General features: G+C 44.0%; 1 protein-coding gene across 4 annotated transcripts in view; it reads right to left on the bottom strand.

The window, feature by feature from the left end:
- RNF13 (ring finger protein 13) overlaps positions 1 to 20,330 on the bottom strand; it is a 100,279-nt gene that overhangs the window by 65,116 nt on the left and 14,833 nt on the right. For 3 of the 4 annotated variants that reach the window (XM_066241733.1, XM_066241735.1, XM_066241734.1), the window contains 2 exons: positions 9,065 to 9,192; positions 2,812 to 2,892 (listed from right to left, as the gene is read on the bottom strand). In XM_066241733.1, the coding sequence (XP_066097830.1) occupies positions 2,812 to 2,892; positions 9,065 to 9,178 (195 nt within the window). In that variant the 5' untranslated portion in view covers positions 9,179 to 9,192. The remainder of the gene's footprint in view (positions 1 to 2,811; positions 2,893 to 9,064; positions 9,193 to 20,330) is intronic. The other variant, XM_066241736.1, reaches the window with a different exon arrangement.

Genomic DNA, 20,330 nt, shown 5'->3' with positions numbered 1-20,330 from the left:
GCTCATTGATTGCTTTCTCATATGTGCCTTGATCGTGAGCCTTCAGCAGACCAAGTAACCCCTTGCTCCAGCCAGCGACCTTGGGTTGAAGCTGGTGAGCTTTTGCTCAAACCAGATGAGCCCGTGCTCAAGCTGGCGACCTCGGGGTCTCGAACCTGGGTCTTCCGCATCCCAGTCCAACGCTCTATCCACTGCGCCACTGCCTGGTCAGGCAGTTTGAGCATTTCTTACATTGACACCAGCCAACACCATAGCTAGTATTTCACTAAAGTATGTGACTAGTAACTATAATATATAGCGTACAGTTGGTCAGCCAGAAAAATACAGCGTCCGACTTGGAGAAACAGTCTGGCCAAGGACAGATAACTCCTTGATTAGCATGGGTAGAGGCAGAGTCCAAATATTTTGAGTTCAGACCACAGAGCTTCTGGTCAGAGAAAAGGAGACATCCACCACAGGTCTGTGGCCACGTTCATCCTTTATCAAGCCAGTTCCACTGGGGGTTCTGGGTTTTCCCTCTAAAATCGTTTGGAAAGTGCTTATGATAATGTGAACATCTTTATCCCTTCACAAATCCCTTGCTTGGTAAATCCACTAGAAAGAATTCCACTATAACAATGAAGACACTTTTCATATACACAAATGGTAACCAAGTATGAACTTGGTGAGTTTATCAATTTACGAGCTAAAGCACTGCGTCCTCAGGGGAGAGACCCAAGAGTCTGCAGGGCACACACCCCCTGATGCAGGACTCTGAAGGGGAGTGGGACTGCCAGGCACAGGCAAACAAGGCAGGAGGAGGCTGCTTCCTCTGCAGGGCACACACCCCCTGACGCCGGACCCTGAAGGGGAGTGGGACTGCCAGGCACAGGCGAACGAAGGCAGGAGGGGGCTGCTTCCTCTGCACACTGCTGGTTAAATGCTTCAGTGACAGGCAGTCACACCATGCTGGGAGTTTCAAAAGTAATTTCAAATCATGCTTGCTTTGGCAGCACATATACTTAAAATAATTTTAAATGTTTTTTAAAGCAAAAAGTGACGGTACTTAAGAATTTTTAGCCTGACCTGTGGTGGCGCAGTGGATAAAGCATCAACCTGGAAATGCTGAGGCTGCCGGTTCGAAACCCTGGGCTTGCCTGGTCAAGGCACATATGGGAGTTGATGCTTCCAGCTCCTCCCCCCTTCTCTCTCTCTCTCTCTCTCCTCTCTCTCTCTCTCTCTCTCTCTCTCTGTCTCTCCCTCCCCTCTCTAAAATGAATAAATAAAAAAATAAAATAAAATAAAAATAAAAAAAGAATTTTTAAAAACAGAACTGAAAATATTATGTGATACGTATACACACAATTTCATGTATTCTAACCTATATAACATAAATCTTCATATTACCTTGGAATGGGTAATAGAGGTAATACTCTCTAACCATGACCCCAGAGGTAGAAGGAAAAAACAGGAATTTTTAACTACAAAAACAATTTTTATAGTAAAAACAAAATTTTTGAAACCTTAAAGTTAAAAACGGGAGACAAACTGGGAAAAATGATCTGAAGCATATAAGGCAAAGAACAGGTTGATATTTCCAATATATAAAGAATTCTGCTCTGGCCGTTTGGCTCAGTGGTAGAGCGCCGGCCTGGCATGCGGGAGTCCCGGGTTCGATTCCCGGCCAGGGCACACAGGAGAAGCACCCATCTGCTTCCCCACCCCTCCCCCTCTCCTTCCTCTCTGTCTCTCTCTTCCCCTCCCGCAGCCGAGGCTCCATTGGAGCAAAGTTGGCCCGGGCGCTGAGGATGGCTCCATGGCCTCTGCCTCAGGCGCTAGAATGGCTCTGATTGCAGCAGAGCAACGCCCCAGATGGGCAGAGAGCGTCGCCCCCTGGTGGGCATGCCGGCTGGATCCTGGTCGGGCGCATGCGGGAGTCTCTCTGACTGCCTCCCCGTTTCCAACTTTAGAAAAATACAAAAAAAAGGAAAAAAAGGAAAAAAAAAAGAATTCTTACAAATCAATAAGAACCAACATCTTAATTTAAAAACAGGAAAAGAGCACTAACTACCCCCTCACCCACATACACACACTAGACATAAAACATTAGAATGGTCAATACTCTTTAGGTATTTATCAGTTGACAAAAACTTAGTAAGATCTAGGTATGAGGAAAAGGACAGACCCAGATACTAGGTTTGGAAGGACAACCCAGAATATCAACAAAATGTTAAATATGTGTTTCGTAAACAAAGTAATTCTACATTTGGAAAAGTATCTTATGCAAATAAATAGACAAATACACAAGGATAAAGACATTCACTATAGCATTGTTTATAATAGCAAAAATTGCTATCTAAATAGCCACACGAAAAATAAATGAACATTCAAAAATTCATAGTTTTTTATTTCAAAACTACGCAGCCATTTCAAATAAAAACGTACCTCCTCTATTAGCATGAAAATATTTTCTAGATATGTCATTAAGTAAAAAAGGCAGGTGACCAAGTAGTATGCTTCTATTAGTGTTAAATTCCGACTCAGTATAAGTAAACATTTACATGAATGTACATGCACACACGTCTACAAACTCACATACAGCACAGACTCTCGACAACAGGTCTGAGACTCTGCACACCAACTCTTAACAGTGGCCAGTCCAGGGCCTTGCTCTCTCTTCCTCACACAGAGGGAAGGGTCAAAGGCTGCGCAAATGAACACGCACACATTTTATAATAAAAGGAACAAGGATTTCATTCTTTAAACAAATAAAGAAAAACAAAATCACCTTATTAATACCTGTGGCTTCGCCATATATTACTATTTTCTTACCTTTAAACCTTCAGCTGGAAGTCTATAACCAAATCTTGCTGGAAGGTCATCAAATGTCTGAGACACATTTTCAAAATTATACTAAATGTAAAATTAAAAATAATCAAGTTACAACCAATTTACACATAACATTCAAAACAAAAAGCTTATTAAATTGTTATCATTTCCACAATTCTGATTTATTAACATAGTTTATCACAAGAAAAATAAGTTTATAAATGCACATCAACTGAAATAACAAGGAATACATGCAATTTACTACATATACAGCTGCTTAAACTGGATTTCGAAGTCATGTAATAATTAAACAACAGCAATACATCTGTAACATTAAACTGTCTACTATTTTCTGAGTTTTTCCCACAGGCAATAATACCCTAGAGTAAGGAATTTTCTAGACAGATTATTTCCCAGCAAGAACTCCATTTTATTTTGTCTGTTATGAGGGCCTGACTTAACAGAAGAGACGTACAGGATTTCCGGCTCTGGTTATGAGAAATACCTTTTCCCCAGAGGAAGAGGAGCATCGAATCATACTTTCAGAGCTCTGCCATTTTAATATCTGAACATTTTTATCTATGGATGAACAACAAGAGAACGAAAGTCAAGGAAGTGCATGCATAGAAAGAGCTGAGGGCATTCAAACTCATTTTAACAACTTTCCCCTTCCTGACAGAGTCCTGGGCTGCAATTTGCTACAGTACCGATCAGTCCTCTACCAAAACAGAACAAGGGTTCCCTCTGCTTTTAGAAGATAATGGTGGTCCTGGCCGGTTGGCTCAGTGGTAGTGTCGGCCTGGCGTGCGGAAGTCCCAGGTTCGATTCCCAGCCAGGGTACACAGGAGAGGCGCCCATCTGCTTCTCCACCCCTCCCTCTCTCCTTCCTCTCTGTCTCTCTCTCCCCCTCCCGCAGCCAAGGCTTCATGGGAGCAAAGATGGCCCGGGCGCTGGGGATGGCTCCATGGCCTCTGCCTCAGGTGCTAGACTGGCTCTGGTCGCAACAGAGCAATGCCCTGAATGGGCAGAGCATCGCCCCCTGGTGGGCGTGCCAGGTGGATCCCGGTCGGGCACATGCAGGAGTCTGACTGCCTCCCCGTTTCCAGCTTCAGAAAAATAGCAAAAAAATACCAAAAAAAAAAAAAAAAAGAAGAAGATAATGGTAAATACTCATTGTGAAGTGAGTTTACTGTATTATTTAAAAAGGTCTCCTCTGCTATATGGAAGACAAGAGAAACAAGAAATACTGATGAAACTAATCAAAGATGTTATCTGAACATTAACTTTTGAACAACTAACTTTTGAAACAGACAAAACGTGTAAAGTGAATTAGGAGTTAAGCTTGTTGCCAGTAACTGTCGGCAAAAGACAGAAACACTAGAACACATTAGTTCTGAATAGAGATAAAAGGACAGAACAAAGCCAGAGTGTTGTCTAGAGAGCAAAGGATGGAAGGACCACGCCAACCTTAAGTATTCACAAAGCATGGGTTAGGTGCACATCCGGATGTCACCCCAAAATCAAACACTTCCTGGTGATCCCCATGTTAGCCTCATAGGTCATCTGTCATCTGCAGCCCATGCAGATAAATAATAGCTCTCAGGTTAACAGCAAGTCCCAGCTGTGTTCTTGTGTAAGTACCTGGCGTCTCCCCAACAGAGCAAACAAAGGTTGGGCCCAGGCACCTTCCACCTGTCAAGTCCCCTTGCTAATCCTCAACTCAGGTCCTGGTACCCTCACTGTCCCCAGGGCAAGCTCATGCAGCACAGGCAGGCTGGACGGACTCTGAACAGGAAAGAGGAATTGGGCCGTGCAGTGCCCGCACCCCCCGCTGCCCTACCCTCTGTCAGCATACCCATCTGCTACCTGCGCTTCTCACTGCGCACCTGCAATTAATCCGATCAACGTGTGATTCCAGCACCTGCCAGTGCTCCCTGAGCCCACCCACCAGGGTTACCGCTGGAAGTCAGCACTGCCTCTGGGTAATTCCCCTCCGTGACACTAATCCACATCTGCAGAGTGCTTGCTCTATGGTCACAGAGTGCTACTACATCCATCACCACATGGATCATTTCTCTCTCAGGTAAAAGGCCTTTCTCTAATTGACTTAATTCAATTATGATCTGCTTGGCGTTGAACTTCAGGTCAGGCAGCAGTCCTTTTCTTAAAAGATACTTTCAAAATCAGGAAATGGAAAATCTACAACTATACAAAAGTATTCTTATTTCACTTCCTATTTCTGAGGAGTTTCACTTTTTTGACTAAAAGTTCAGAAATAAAATATTGAGTTTGAACTATAGTACTCAACACCAGGACTTGGAACCAGTTCTGTTACTGAGTGAGACCGATGTTGAAATTGCTCTGTCTGCCTGACCAGGTGGTGGCGCAGTGCATAGAGCATCGGACTGGGATGTGGAAGACCCAGGTTCAAGACCTCGAGGTCACCAGCTTCAGCACGGGCTCATCTGGTTTGAGCAAGGCTCACCAGCTTGGACCCAAGGTCGCTGGCTCGAGCAAGGGGTTACTCGGTCTGCTGAAGGCCCGCAGTCAAGGCACATATGAGAAAGCAATCAATGAACAACTAAGGTGTCGCAACAAAAAACTGATGATTGATGCTTCTCATCTCTCTCTATTTCTGTCTGTCTATCCCTCTCTCTGACTCTCCATCTCTGTAAAAAAAAAAAAAAAAAAAAAATTTAAAAAGAAAAGGTCTTTACCTTGACCAGTTCTCTACTTTGACAGTAGTCTTAACAAAAGGTTTAATTTAATTTAGAAAGTAAGAGTTATCGAGCATTTATGACATCATGCTACACACTTACCAGGAATTCACCTACTGAACACTTACAACCCCATCAAGTCAGACTCTGTGGCCAGCATCCTAATTTAGAGGGACCACAGGTACCAAAAAGAACTGGCTCTAGTCAATTAGAGGAACACGGGTTCCAACCCAGGCATTCTGGCCCCAGAACCCTGGCTCTTTCATCAAGTCTCGTTTTCCTAAGTAAAGACTTAAGAAATGTGAAATTCAACGCACATCCCGCCTCCACTGCCAGGGCTCTTCGCCGCCATGCTGTGTGATCCGCCCCCTCAGCCCTGGTGCCTGCTTCTCGCCTGCTCTGCCCGCTGACCCTCACCATCACCTACTTAGCAGTGAGTTCTCTCCGACAGACCCCCACAACAGAATCAAAAGGCAGACAGCCGTAAACCCAGACGGGGCTGCGTGACTCTGAAGCACACAAGATGGATCCTACTTCTCAACGAGACCGTGGCGCTACTCAAAGCTAACAGGTCACTTGTAGCCCGTGGCCTCAGCCCTGATCTGGCGATCTCTCACGGGTCATGTCCCTGCCAATTCTAAAGCTCCATGTCCTCTCACATTTCCTTTTTTGTCAAAGGAAAGAGATGAAAGACAGAACTGCTGACAGAAACAACAACGTGAAGTGCCCAGGAATGAGAGCTAGAAAAGAAAACACAACAGAACTAAGTCTCTAAGGCACAGCTATTCATCAATTCAGAGTGACCAATCCCTACTGTGTGACCTCCCTACTGGGTGACATCCCTGCTGGGTGACATCCCTACTGTGTGACTGGCAGGAGGCACCAGGAACAACGTTTAGTGCCTCCTTTTCAGGTTCTCATGAACTAGGGAGCTTGCTGATTAGTTAGCAACATGCTCAGTCGCATCTCCATTAGTCTCCTAGCACTCACACTAGTTGCACAAATAGTGTTGTCAGGGAATTAACAGTTAAGTGGGAGAATTCAGCTGCCAAACATAAAATCGCCTGGCAAACAGGATGACTGAAACTATCCTTCCAAAGGCAGAATCCTTACACCTGTCCAAAATGGAGCTAGACTCAGTCTTGACCAGCTTACTCAAATCTGTATCGCTGCAAACTCAGACTGAAGGGATGCTCTTGTTCAGTCACAAGGAAGAGCTCATTTTTCTCCCTCCTGACTCGCTTCCTTTGCACGACTGAGTTGCCACATCCGGTTCTCAGGCTGGGTATGCAGTTCCTCTTTTGACCAGTGACCTGCATTCCCCACCCACTGCCCTGCACCTCCGCCTGCATTCCTGTCCACCCTCTCTCTCCACCCTCCCTCTCTCTCTCTGTCTTCCCCCTCCGCCCCCGGCCCCCGCGTGGGCACAAGACCAGGCTGCAGCAGCTGCCACGCGCTGGTCCCTTCACTACATGACACCAACACACACTCCGCAGCCCGCCCGAAGCACAGGCTGCACAGATGAACAGAACCGGTGGTCCTTCCACACCTGCTGCTCTGCTCGCCTCTATTAAACCACACCCGGGCAGTCTCATACACGGCTCGAGGGAGGCAGTGAAGGACGCGGAGAATAACATGTAGTTATAAATGCAGACACCACGTTTACTGTGTGTCAGATACCTCACTGAGTCATCAGCACAGCTTATACATAAAGGAACTGAGGCACCTGTAGTGGCTAAGTAATTTAATCAAGCCCCAGCCCGATAGCTCCACTGGTTAGTACACTGGCCGGAAGAACAGAGGTTCGATTCCCGGTCAGGGCACATACAGGAGCAGGTGTTCCTGTCTGTTTGTCTGTCTGTCTCTCTCTCTCACCCCCTTCTTCTCTGGCCAAAATCAATAAATAATTTTTTTCAATTTTCAGAAAGTCCTTTGATCAGGACCACACACACAGCCCTCAGTTCCCCGAGCAGTCCAACGACAGCCATTTACCCCGTCCCCTCACAGCTGAACCACAAGGGACAGCCCACTTCCGGTGAGAAAGAGGGCAAAAAGGAGTGGCAGACGTGAGAAATAACAGAAAGAGGGAAGGAGGGCGGGGCAGCGGAAGAAATCAAAGGAGAACATGTAGACAAGAATGTCAGTCAGTCCATAATCCTCTACCTCATTTCAAAAGCCATCTTGAGACTATGCCAAGGACTCTGGGGACCAGTGTAGAGGAGAGAGGTTTGAGTAACAATGGACTCCTAGTTCTACTTCCATTCCAACTCAAAACTATCTACTTTTCTAGAAAAGAATCCACCAGTCCCTCCTGGAGAGGGTGAGAGAGAGGGAGAAGCCTCACCGGGAGTAGGCGTGCTGCACCTTCCAAACCACGGGACAGAGACCAGCGGGTCCTCCCGGGACGGAAACCAGCGGGTCCTCCCGGGACAGGAACCAGCGGGTCCTCCCGGGACGGGAACCAGCGGGTCCTCCCGGGACAGGAACCAGCGGGTCCTCCCGGGACGGGGACCAGCGGGTCCTCCCGGGACAGAAACCAGCGGGTCCTCCCGGGACAGGAACCAGCGGGTCCTCCCGGGACGGAAACCAGCGGGTCCTCCCGGGACAGGAACCAGCGGGTCCTCCCGGGACGGGGACCAGCGGGTCCTCCCGGGACAGAAACCAGTGGGTCCTCCCGGGACGGGAACCAGCGGGTCCTCCCGGGACGGGAACCAGCGGGTCCTCCCGGGACGGGAACCAGCGGGTCCTCCCGGGACGGGAACCAGCGGGTCCTCCCGGGACGGAAACCAGCGGGTCCTCCCGGGACGGGAACCAGCGGGTCCTCCCGAGCGCTGCAGGGAGCCTGGACCTCCCGCACGCGCTGCGGGACGCGGGCCCAGGGCTGAGGACCACCGCGAGCTCTGGCCCCTCTGCTTCTCACCATTATGATGTCAATACAAATAACCCCTTGTACCAAGAAAGTGGAAGCAGAAACCCTTGGCCCAGTACCTGGAGCACAGATGTGCACAGGGACACAGCACACACAGTCCCCTCCCAGACGTGAGGAGCAGAAAACAACGACACTTCCCAGGGTCGGGGGCAGGAGGCCGGAGCCTCGATAGGGCACCTAAGGGTCTGAGCAGCTCTCGTCTCTAGAACCGTTTCTGTCCGCACAACAGACAGGACCGCTGTGCTCTTCTGGCTCGGTGACGTTAACCTCCCTTTACTATTTTCTATGGACATCTTGCACAGTTTTTAAAAATAACATTACCCAAGTCATTACAGATATACTAATTATCAGTCACGGGAGATTCCACAGAAACACACACACACAGATGCGCGTGCACACGCACTCTCGGGAGCCCACCGACAGGGTCCTGACTGTACATCAGATCTCACGCTAGATGTGAAGCAATAAGAAGACGAGTAAGGTCCTCCTCTTTCAAGTGACAACTATGTGTATGTGCCCCATGTTTGCTGTAGAGTCCATCATTCAGGACTTCTTAAAAGCTTCTCCTCTAGGGCTGTTTTTAGACATGAGTCAATGTTGCCATACTTACTGCTAAAATGTCCGCCTCCACAGGCAGCAGGTTGAAGAACGCGAAGAGCTGCACGGTCAGGAGGGTGTAGACCTGCGTGGCCGACAGCACCAGCATCCCTATGGAGAGCAGCATCTCGCCGTGGTCGCCTGGAAGGCAAGTGGCAGGTAAACAATGAGCTCTGCTGCTACGTCCCCGCAAACCAGTGACTCGCTACATTCACTCCTGCTGTCCAAAACAGCTCTTCTAATTATAAATGTGGTAACATTAAAATTAAACACATTTCAAAAGCATAAGAATTCATACAGGTTTAAACATGTAGTTCAACACCCAAGGTGAGTCAATACAAAGCATTAAGACAGGGTGGGTGAGTTACTTGAGGGTGATGCACCATTTGTTCAAAATTAAATGGAATCAACAAAACAGTGTAGAGAGACGGAAGGGGAGAGGAGCCTGAGATTGTTAAATGCAAAACAAATGCAAAACACAAAGTTCAAGCAAATCAACAACGAAATTACAATTTAGGAGCGAGGGGGACAGTGTGAATGTAGTCTAGATATTAGATAGACATTTTTTAAACAATTGTTAATTTTCTTCGGTATGATTGTAACCACAGAATCAGCTCCAGCTGGCCTTCTCCTGTTTCTGACTGAGCTGCTTCTCAGGGACAAGAGAACAGAACTGTAATCATGCAGTGGAAGGATGCGCGGAGGAGACTTAACCTTCGATAACAACCAGAACCACCACCACCAACCAAATAGGTAGATCGGGACTAGAAATGTTATCACCAGAATCCTTTCAGATCCAATGTCATGAAGCTTTCCCCTATATTTCCACTTAAGAGGTTTCTACATTTGATCCATTCTGAGTTAATTTTTGCATATGCTATAAGATAGGGTCCAGCCTGACCAGGTGGTGGCGCAGCGGATAGAGCATCAGACTGGGATGCGGAGGACTCAGGTTCGAGACCCTGAGGTCGCCAGCTTGAGCACGGGCTCATCTGGCTTGAGCAAAAAGCTCACCAGCTTGGACCCGAGGTCACTGGCTCGAGCAAAGGGTTACTGGGTCTGCTGAAGGCCTGCGGTCAGGGCACATATGAGAAAGCAATCAACGAACAACTAAGGTGTCGCAACGAAAAACTGATGACTGATGTTTCTCATCTCTCTCCATTCCTGTCTGTCCCTATCTATCCCTCTCTGACTCTCTCTCTGTCCCTGTAAAAAAAGAAAAAAAAAAAAGACAGGGTCCAATTTCATTCTTTTGTTTGTGGCTAGCCAGTTTTCCCAAACCTATTTGTTGAAATAACTATCTTTTCCCCATCAATGGTGTTGGCACCCTTGTCAAAAATCATCTGACCATATATGTAAAAGCGTATTTCCAGGCTCTCTATTCTACTCCTCTGTTCTCTGTGTCTGGTTTTTTTGTTTTTTTTTTTCGCCAGTACCAACTGTTTCGAATACTGTAGGTTATAAAATCAGACATGATGGGACCTTCAACTTTCTTTTTTGTCAATATTGTTCTTGGCTAGTTGAAGTCCCTTGAGATTACATATGAATTTTTGAATAAATTTTTCTATTTCAGCAAAAAAGTTATTGTGATTTTGATAGGGATTATACTGAACCTATGTATTGTTTTAAACAATATTGATGTCTTAACAATATTAAGGACCACCAATCTATGAACATGGGGTGCCTCTCCATTTATCAGTGCCTTCTCTAATGTGTTTCAGCAACACATTGTAGTTTTCAGTGTACAAGTCATTTGCCATCCTTGGTAAATTTATTCCTCTAAGTATTTTATTCCTTTTGATGCTATTGTTTAAAAAGAAATTGTTTTATTTCCTTTGGGGATTGTTCACTGTCAGTATTTAGGAAGGGAATTAAATTTTGCATGCTAATTGTCCATCTTGCCATTCTGCTGAAATCCACTTATTAGTTCTAATAGGTTGTTTTGGGAAACCTTTATGGTTTTATGCATGTAAGATCATGTTGTCAATAAACAAATTATTTTACTACTTCCTTTCTAATTAGCTGCCACTGATTTCTTATTCCTGCCTAATTTATCTGGCTAGGACTTCCAGCACGATGAGGAACAGAAGTGGTAAAAGCAGGCATCCCTGCCTTGTTCTTGGTCTTAAAGAAAAAGCTTTCCATCTTTTACCACTGAGTATGATGTAAAATATGAATTTTACACATATGGCCCTTATTGTGGTAAGGTGGTTTCCTTTTATTTTCAGCTTGTTGTGCATTTTTTTATCATGAAAAAGTGTTGGATTCTGTCTAATGCCTTTTCTGCATTGAGACAGTCATGTGTTTTTTCCCTTCAGGCTGTTGATGTAGTATATTACACTGATTAATTTTCTATGCTGAACCGTCCTTGCACTCAACAAGTAGTCCGACTTGCTCATGGTTCTGTTTAACTTGGTTTGCCAGTACTTACTTAGGATTTTTGCATATTCATAAAAAAAATACAACCATACCTCAGAGAAGTTGCAAGTTTGGTTCCAGACCATTGTAATAAAGTGACTATCACAATAAAACAAGTTGCACAAATTTTTTGTTTTTCCAGTAACATAAAAGTTATGTTTATACAATACGGTAGTCTATTAATTATGCAATAGCATTATGTTTAAAAAATTACCTTAATTTAAAAATATTTTATTGCTAAAAATGCTAACCATCTGAAGCTCCAAAGAGTCATAATCATTTTGCTGGTGAAGTGTCTTGCTTTGATGTTGATGAAAACACAGTATCTACACAAAGTGCAATAAAGCAAAACACAATATAACGAGGTACACCTGCATCGGTCTGTAGTTTTCTTGCAGTATCTTTGTCTGGCTTTGGTATCAGGGTACTGCTAGCCTTATAAAATGAGCTAGGCAGTGGTCCCTCCTCTTCAACTTTTTGGAAGACTTTAAAAAGGATTGCAGTTCACTGTTCTTCAAGTGTTTGGTGGACTTCGCCAGGAAAGCCATCTGGTCCTGGGCTTTTCTTTCTTGGGAGGTCTTATGTTATTGATTCAATCTCCTTACTAATCAGAGGTTTACTCATATTTTCTGTTTCTTCATGATTCAGTTTTAGTAGGTTGTGTGTTCCTCAGCATTTATCCATTTCATCTAGATTATCCAAATTTTTGCTCTAGAATTTTTCATATTACTCTATTTCTGTAAAATCAGTATTAGTGACCCCCTTTCATGTCTAATTTTAGTTGAGTCATCTTTTTTCTCCATAAACCGAGCTGAAGATTTATTAATTTTATTGAACTTTTCAAAAAATCTAACTCGGTTTTGCTGATTTTCTCTTGACCTCATTTTTGAGGACTTGAGCACCCTGGCTGGCATATGTGATTATCTGTCTGACTTACGAGCACAGATGACAGTTACTCATCAACTACTGATTTAGTAATTGCAAATTTTCAATTTTTCCCCAAGCATCAGAGTAATCTAAACTCACACCTAAATCTATGACAATATTATGTAACTCAAACTCACCTACACAAAATTACATTCTAGAATTTCATTTTACAAATGAAGATGCATTTAGTAAGTATTTAAAACCAACATTACTTTCAGGGAATTCCTTTCCAAATTACTTAATTCTAAAGATGACTCACATTAACTACCTTACTGTCAAATACCACTAACGAAACAGCTAACCAATCTCCATCTCTAAAACAGCAATTCTACCCAGCCTCAGGGGCGCACACCACCCGTCCCCAATGTTTCATGGATACTCAGATTGATGTTCCCCCGACAGAAGCAAGTCTTGACTACTGCCCTAAAAATTACCAACCATAATCAAATCAAGAACATTGCTACTGTTAAATGACAGAACTCATGTCCTGTTCCTCTCCCAAATACACTTCCTTCGTCCTTATACAGATACAGGCAAATGGGTTGTCCTTTTCAATATTAAATATTATTAAGCATTATGCATAAAAGTAGAATTAATAAATTGTGGTATATACATATAATGCAATTCTCTACAATAATAAAAATGAATGACAGCTACATGAACATAGATGAATGTCACAAGAATAACCCTGAAAGAAGCAAGTCACAAAGAATGCAAACACTATATCCCACTCATATAAAGTTCTTTAAAAGGCAAAACAGATGATAAATATTCACATTTAAGAGGTAAAAACAAAAAAAAATGAGGAAGTCGTCATCATAAAAATCAAGATAGTGAATACCTCAAGGGTAAAAAAGGGACGTGTGATCAGGGAAAGGGTGCTTGCAGGAAGCCAGCAATGTCCGGCGCTGTGGTAAGATGGGAGTTTACGTCACAATTATTCTTTATACTGTATGTGAATGTTGTATGTGCTCTTCTGTACTTATGCTATCTAACCATTCTTGAAAAGAAAAAAATATAAGGACCCTTGCAGGTTGGTTCAGTGGAAATAGCGTCGACCTGATGCACCAGAGGTCGCAGGGTTGACCCCTGGTCAGGGCACGTAGGAGAAGCAACCAGTGGGTGCACAACTAAATGGAAGTACTAAGCAAAACAAGTTGATGCTTCTCGCTCTCTTTCTCTCACTTTCCCCCTCCCCCTCTCTCTCCTTTCCTATCTCAAATCAATGAAAAATTTTAAAAATGAAAAAATAAGAATAAAGCAGCCCGCCATTGTAAATAAGATTTACTTTTGTTTTGTTTTTCTGACTACATGTAAATATTATGAAAGCTAGCAAGCACTAGCCTACCAAGATCACAAACACGCCATGAGAGTCAATATATAAGCAACTATTAAAAACTAGACTCATGTTTGACCCCAGAGATAAACCTTCTCATTCAGAGACGTTAGATCAGATCTGGTCATCTGTATTATTCATATTATTGACATGAACTACAAGTGATTCTTAACCACCAGGGAAGTTTGTAAAATATGCTTTATGACAGGGGTCCCCAAATTACGGCCCGCGGGCCACATGCGGCCCCGAGGCCATTTATCCGGCCCCCGCTGCACTTCCGGAAGGGGCACCTCTTTCACTGATGGTCAGTGAGAGGAGCATAGTTCCCATTGAAATACTGGTCAGTTTGTTGATTTAAATTTACTTGTTCTTTATTTTAAATATTGTATTTATTCCCGTTTTGTTTTTTTACTTTAAAATAAGATATGTGCAGTGTACATAGGGATTTGTTCATAGTTTTTTTAATAGTCCGGCCCTCCAACGGTCTGAGAGACAGTGAACTGGCCCCCTGTGTAAGAAGTTTGGGGACCCCTGCTTTATGACATATTACCTGGGAGCCTGTGATAAAAATAAATGTTCCCCGGCCCCTCCCCTCCCCTCAAAAGTCAGACAGAAAGCTTATTATTATGCTTTTTAGAGAAAATGTGCCCTACCCCTGTCTGATAGGCTTAGTGGATAGAATGTCATCTGTCACACTGAGGTTGTGGGTTTGATCTCCGGCCAAGGCACGTACAAAAAGCAATCCGTGAGCACACAACTAAGTGAAACAATGAGCTGATGCTTCTCTCTCCCTCTCTCCCCCTCCTTCCCCCCGTCTTGAATCAATGGAAAAAAAATTTAAATGTCCCCTAGTGAATCCTTATAATCAAGCCAAAATTAGAAACCACAGACTGCCATGTGGCATACCAAGCATTAGTCATGGAGTTCTTGTAAGCCAAAGAGGGGTGGGGTAGAGGGGCAAGTCAGTAAAAGGAAAGAAAGAAAAAGAGTAAGAGAAATGCTAACAAAAGTACACTTCCTAATTCTCTCAAATACCACTGTTGTCACATACTGCCACAGGCTGCCAATTCCAGCCACATTCCACTCAGCCAACTTGAAAAGCCGACTGACAACTAAACTGCTTTCATGGATATCAGAATCTTAAGCACCACTTAAGGAAACACGCAGAAAATTCCGGTTTTCTAGATTATCAAATGTCACGCCCAGGGCACTTCGAAGCATAAAATCTCCTGAACCAGAATTGTTTATGATGCTTCACACAAATGTCACCACCATTACTACAGACAAAGCAGTAGAGAGCTTAATTTTGTGCCAGGTGCTCTGTTTAGCATCCGACATGAACGCTCTTCCACCTAACCCTCAGAACAACCTTGTGAAGTAAAACAAAAACAAATGAACACAATGCAGTCTTCTTATCATCCAGTTTCCTGCTTGAGAGGACTCCACTTCTATGCAGAAGCACTGGACACTAGGTGACGGTCCCTAACCTATTACCTCCAGCCCCGCCCTCCTAATTCATGCATAATTTCGGAACAGAAACTCAGCGTGCCAAGCATGCCAGTGAGCCCTACGCAGTTTGGTATCCAGTTCTCTGGTCTACTGTGTTAATGGAGGGTTATGGGTACAGATCAAGTGGTTATCATGACTGTTTCTTTAGAATACTGCCCCAGAGGACTGTTCCTGGCTTTCTTTTCTGTACACCACACTCCCACCTGACAAATGTCTGCGACCCGCCTACACACCTACCACGCCTCACTCCTTAGTCTCCTCTACACTCTTTATCATACACACGTCTGTCTGCAACCCGCCTACACACCTACACCTCACTCCTTAGTCTCCTCTACACTCTTTATCATACACACGTCTGCGACCCGCCTACACACCTACACCTCACTCCTTAGTCTCCTCTACACTCTTTATCATACACACGTCTGCGACCCGCCTACACACCTACACCTCACTCCTTAGTCTCCTCTACACTCTTCATCATACACACGTCTGTCTGCGACCCGCCTACACACCTACACCTCACTCCTTAGTCTCCTCTACACTCTTTATCATACACACGTCTGCGACCCGCCTACACACCTACACCTCACTCCTTAGTCTCCTCTACACTCTTTATCATACACACGTCTGCGACCCGCCTACACACCTACACCTCACTCCTTAGTCTCCTCTACACTCTTTATCATACACACGTCTGCGACCTGCCTACACACCTACACCTCACTCCTTAGTCTCCTCTACACTCTTTATCATACACACATCTGCGACCCGCCTACACACCTACACCTCACTCCTTAGTCTCCTCTACACTCTTTATCATACACACGTCTGTCTGCGACCCGCCTACACACCTACACCTCACTCCTAAGTCTCCTCTACACTCTTTATCATACACACGTCTGTCTGCGACCCGCCTACACACCTACACCTCACTCCTTAGTCTCCTCTACACTCTTTATCATACACACGTCTGTCTGCGACCCGCCTACACACCTACACCTCACTCCTTAGTCTCCTCTACACTCTTTATCATACACACGTCTGTCTGCGACCCGCCTACACACCTACACCTCACTCCTAAGTCTCCTCTACACTCTTTATCATACACACGTCTGTCTGCGACCCGCCTACACACCTACACCTCACTCCTTAGTCTCCTCTACACTCTTTATCATACACACGTCTGTCTGCGACCCGCCTACACACCTACCACGCCTCACTCCTTAGTCTCCTCTACACTCTTTATCATAATACTCATAACTTCCTATCATGCTATATACTTTGCTTACACGTTCTATTTATTGTTCAGTGTCTATCTCTGTGACAAGAATACAAACTCATCCAAGACAGGAATCTTTATTTTATGGGTGTATCATGAAGTATCTAAACAGTGCCTGGTATATATATTAATAAATATAAGGGACTTAATATTTACAGAATGAGTGTACACATGACCTTTCTCCATATTATCTTCTACAGAGCCTCTGAAGGCAGCCACCTCTTAACTACGGCAAAAAATAAAAATAAAAAAAGACCTGAACACTAAAAATGCATAAATTACATGAAACAAAACAATTAGTTAATGTATGTAAATTGTGGGTGGGACTCTATATGGTCTTTGTTTTGTTTGTCCCCCATGTTTCAGAATAAAAAACTAAAACCTTCTAGTCTATTTCATTTTATATAACAGACACCAAACAAAAGCCTAAAAGAAAATACAAGGTATTCTAGCACGACCTGTGGTGGTGCAGTGGGTAAAGTATTGATCTGAAACTCTGAAGTCACTGGTTCAATACGCCAGGCTTTCATGGTCAAGGCACATATGAGAAGCAACTACTACAAGGTGATGCTTCCTGCTCCCCTGCCCCTCTTTTATAAAAAAGAACGAAGGAAAGAAAGAATATAGTATTCTTAGTAGAAATTTGTTTCATTTGTTCAAGTTTTCTAAGTGTGCTGTAATTATTTCTTCTGAAGTAAAATGTGTCATCAAAGCAGAACAAAGGGCAGATCCTGAGCTAAGAATGAACAAATCCAAACTGTCATTTTCTCTCTTAAAACACTCAATTATTCTCCAAGACTCCATCCCCGACTCCAGGCTTTGTAATTATTATCATTGCCACAAATGTCCAACGTTGCAGCCATTGGGCTTTGAGGGTGTGAGTCAGGTGGCAATATAGTTATGTGACCCTTAACGAAGGGGATATGTTTTGAGAAATGTGACATTAGGCAATTTTGTTGTTGTGGGAACATCACAGTGCATTTACACAAACCTAGACAGGGCCACTCCCTAATGTCGGCAACTGTAACACAATGGCAAGTATCTCTGTACCCAAACATATCTAAACACAAAAAACAGTACAGTAAAAATACAGTATAAAAGATTTTTTTTTAAAAAAAGGCATACCTGCACAGGGCATTTAGACTACACTGAACTCATTAAAAACTCTTCAATAATAAATTAACCTTAGCTTACTGTAACTTTTAGTTTATAAACACTTTTAAACTTTTCAACTCTTCTGTAATAACACTTAAGACACAAACACATTACACAACTGTACAAAAATATTCTTTCTTTATATCCTATTCTACAAGCTTTCTTCTACAGCTAGTGCTCGACTTACGACCACGATTAGTTTCGACAGACCAGTCATAACACAATTTGGTTGTAAGTTGAGTAAGCTATAAGTACAGTACTGTGAAATGATGTTATAAAAATCTTTAAGTCATATTTTATCATAATTTCTTTTCATTATTGTTATATATCATAATTTTCTTTGTTCATTTTATGCCATTTGTATCATCTTTATACCATTTTGTTTCTTATTTTTATATTCGTCAGGTTTTAGTAAAACACTGCATTACCAGTACAACTAGTTTAATATTTGCAAAGACAATTTCCTCTTGGTAGACATCTTGGGAGGGGTTTGATGAAAAATATCCAAGACACAAAACACAAATTGCAGTACCGAGTCTGGGATAACAGTTGAAATGGTGCTCGCGGAGATGGTCCGCACTGTTGTACGCCCAGCTGGGCAACACTTGCGTAGCCAGACACGGAGCAGTCGTGGCTAGCGTTTGTGGTTGTAAGTCGAATGGTCCTAAGTTGCATAGGTCGTAAGTCGATCAATATGTGTACCTTTAAATTATTTTATTTTATTTTTATTTTTTTCCAAGTGAGAAGAAGGGAGACACAGAAACAGACTCCCACATGCACCCCAACAGGGATCCTCCTGATAACTCCCATCTGGGGCCATGCTTGCAACTGGGCTACTTTTAGCACCTGAGGTGGTGCCACGGAGCCATCCTCAGTGCCTGGGCTGGTGTGCTCAAACCAACTGAGCCATGGCTGTGGGAGAAGAAAGAGGGGGGAAGAGGAAGAGAGGGGATAGAGGGATGGTGGAGAGGGGGGAAAAGGGGTGAGGAGAGGAAAGGAGAGAGAAGGGGGACAGTGGGGAGAACGGGGGGGGGGGGAGAAGTAAGGAAAAGGAGGGGGGAGGGGATCGGGATGGGGGGGAAACAGATGGGTCTCTTCTCCTGTGTGCCCTGACCAGGAATTAATTGAACCTGGGACTTCCACACGCCTGGTTGACACTCTCCCACTGAGCCAACTGGCCAGAGCCTTAAATCTTTTTTTAAGTTTTCCAACATTTTTATTAAAAATCAAGACACAAACTAACAGAAAACGTTTTTGTTACGAATGAAGACACATGAGCCTAGGCTTACTCAGGTCAGGTCGTCTCCCGCCTCCCCTCCTGTCCCCCTGGAAGGTCTGCAGAGGCAGTTCCACTGTGCAGCTGCTGGCTCCGATGAGAACACCTTCCTCTAGAACACTTCCTGAAGGGCCTTCCCGAGGCTCTTCTCCAGAAGATAGCCTTCTTTTTAGAAATATTCAATATATCCCTGGTGGTTTGCTTGTAAAGCAATTAATGTACCATGAACACGCCTCTCAGGGAAACCTTTTGGTGTTGGGCCGTGTTTTCAAACCTTTTAAGGAGGCTGACTGAAAAGCAATACTATCACTGCTTTTCCGCTTCTATAGTCCTTAATCACTTTTCATTCCGTTTCCAGGTCAATTACTCAATGTGGCCTCTTACTGGCAACATCAGCGGTGCATTTACATGCTTAGGGGCCAACACGAGATTAAATCAAACACAAAGGGAAATGATACGAGACACAAGGATAAACACAAGAGGTGTGAAGCTGCTGCCAGCCTAATAATTTGTTTCACAGCCAACTGGTTAAAAAGTAGAAAGAGTACACTCTAAAATATAATATAGTAAATACATAAACCAGTAATAGTACTTTATCAATTAATCATGTCAGTAATCACAAATATCAAGTATTCAATAGTATGTACTGTACATAACTTGTGCTATTTTACGCTGCAGACAGCACAGTGGGTTGTTTATGCAAGCACCACCTCAAACATGTGGGCAGTGCAATGCACTACCACGTCAGCAGGCAAAGGGGTTTTTCAGCTGCCTCCTAATCTTACGGGGCCGCCCACGCACATGCCGGCCATCACTGACCAGAAGGTCATAATGCAGCACATGACTCTGCACTGCCATCATCCAGAGACAGCCTGACACACTGTGTATCACGGGGTACCAGCACCCCATCTCCATTGGCGAGGAGCTCGGCACAGGGCTCAGGCCCAGAGGCATGACCACACCAACACCAAACGCGCCACTGTTTAGGTCTACCTCCTAGAACTCCACCAGGCACCAAATCTGTATCAGCAGGGGTTCAGTCAAGAGACAGAAATGACAGAGTAACAATCACTAAACTGTGTTAGGACAGTAACTATAAAGATGTAACCAGGGCAGGAGAAAGGGACCCCAAAGGGGTATCAGGACACCTCTGGGAGAGAGGGGTGTGTTCATTAACTTCATTATGGTACTGGTTTCATAGTTTTATGTGTGTGTGTGTGTGTGTGTGTGTGTGTGTGTGTCCCAAAGCTTATCCAAGCATATGCTTTAAATATGGACTACTCGTTACATGTCAACTGTAAGTTGATAAAGCTGTTTTTAAATTTTTAAGGAAAAAAAATAATTAAACTACGTTGGGAAAAGGGCTGAGGATACCCAGG

The sequence above is a fragment of the Saccopteryx bilineata genome, chromosome 8 (assembly GCF_036850765.1).
Source record: "Saccopteryx bilineata isolate mSacBil1 chromosome 8, mSacBil1_pri_phased_curated, whole genome shotgun sequence".
NCBI lineage: Eukaryota > Metazoa > Chordata > Mammalia > Chiroptera > Emballonuridae > Saccopteryx > Saccopteryx bilineata.
Note: the sequence above shows the minus strand (reverse complement) of the source record. Positions and strands in the feature narration are given on the sequence as shown.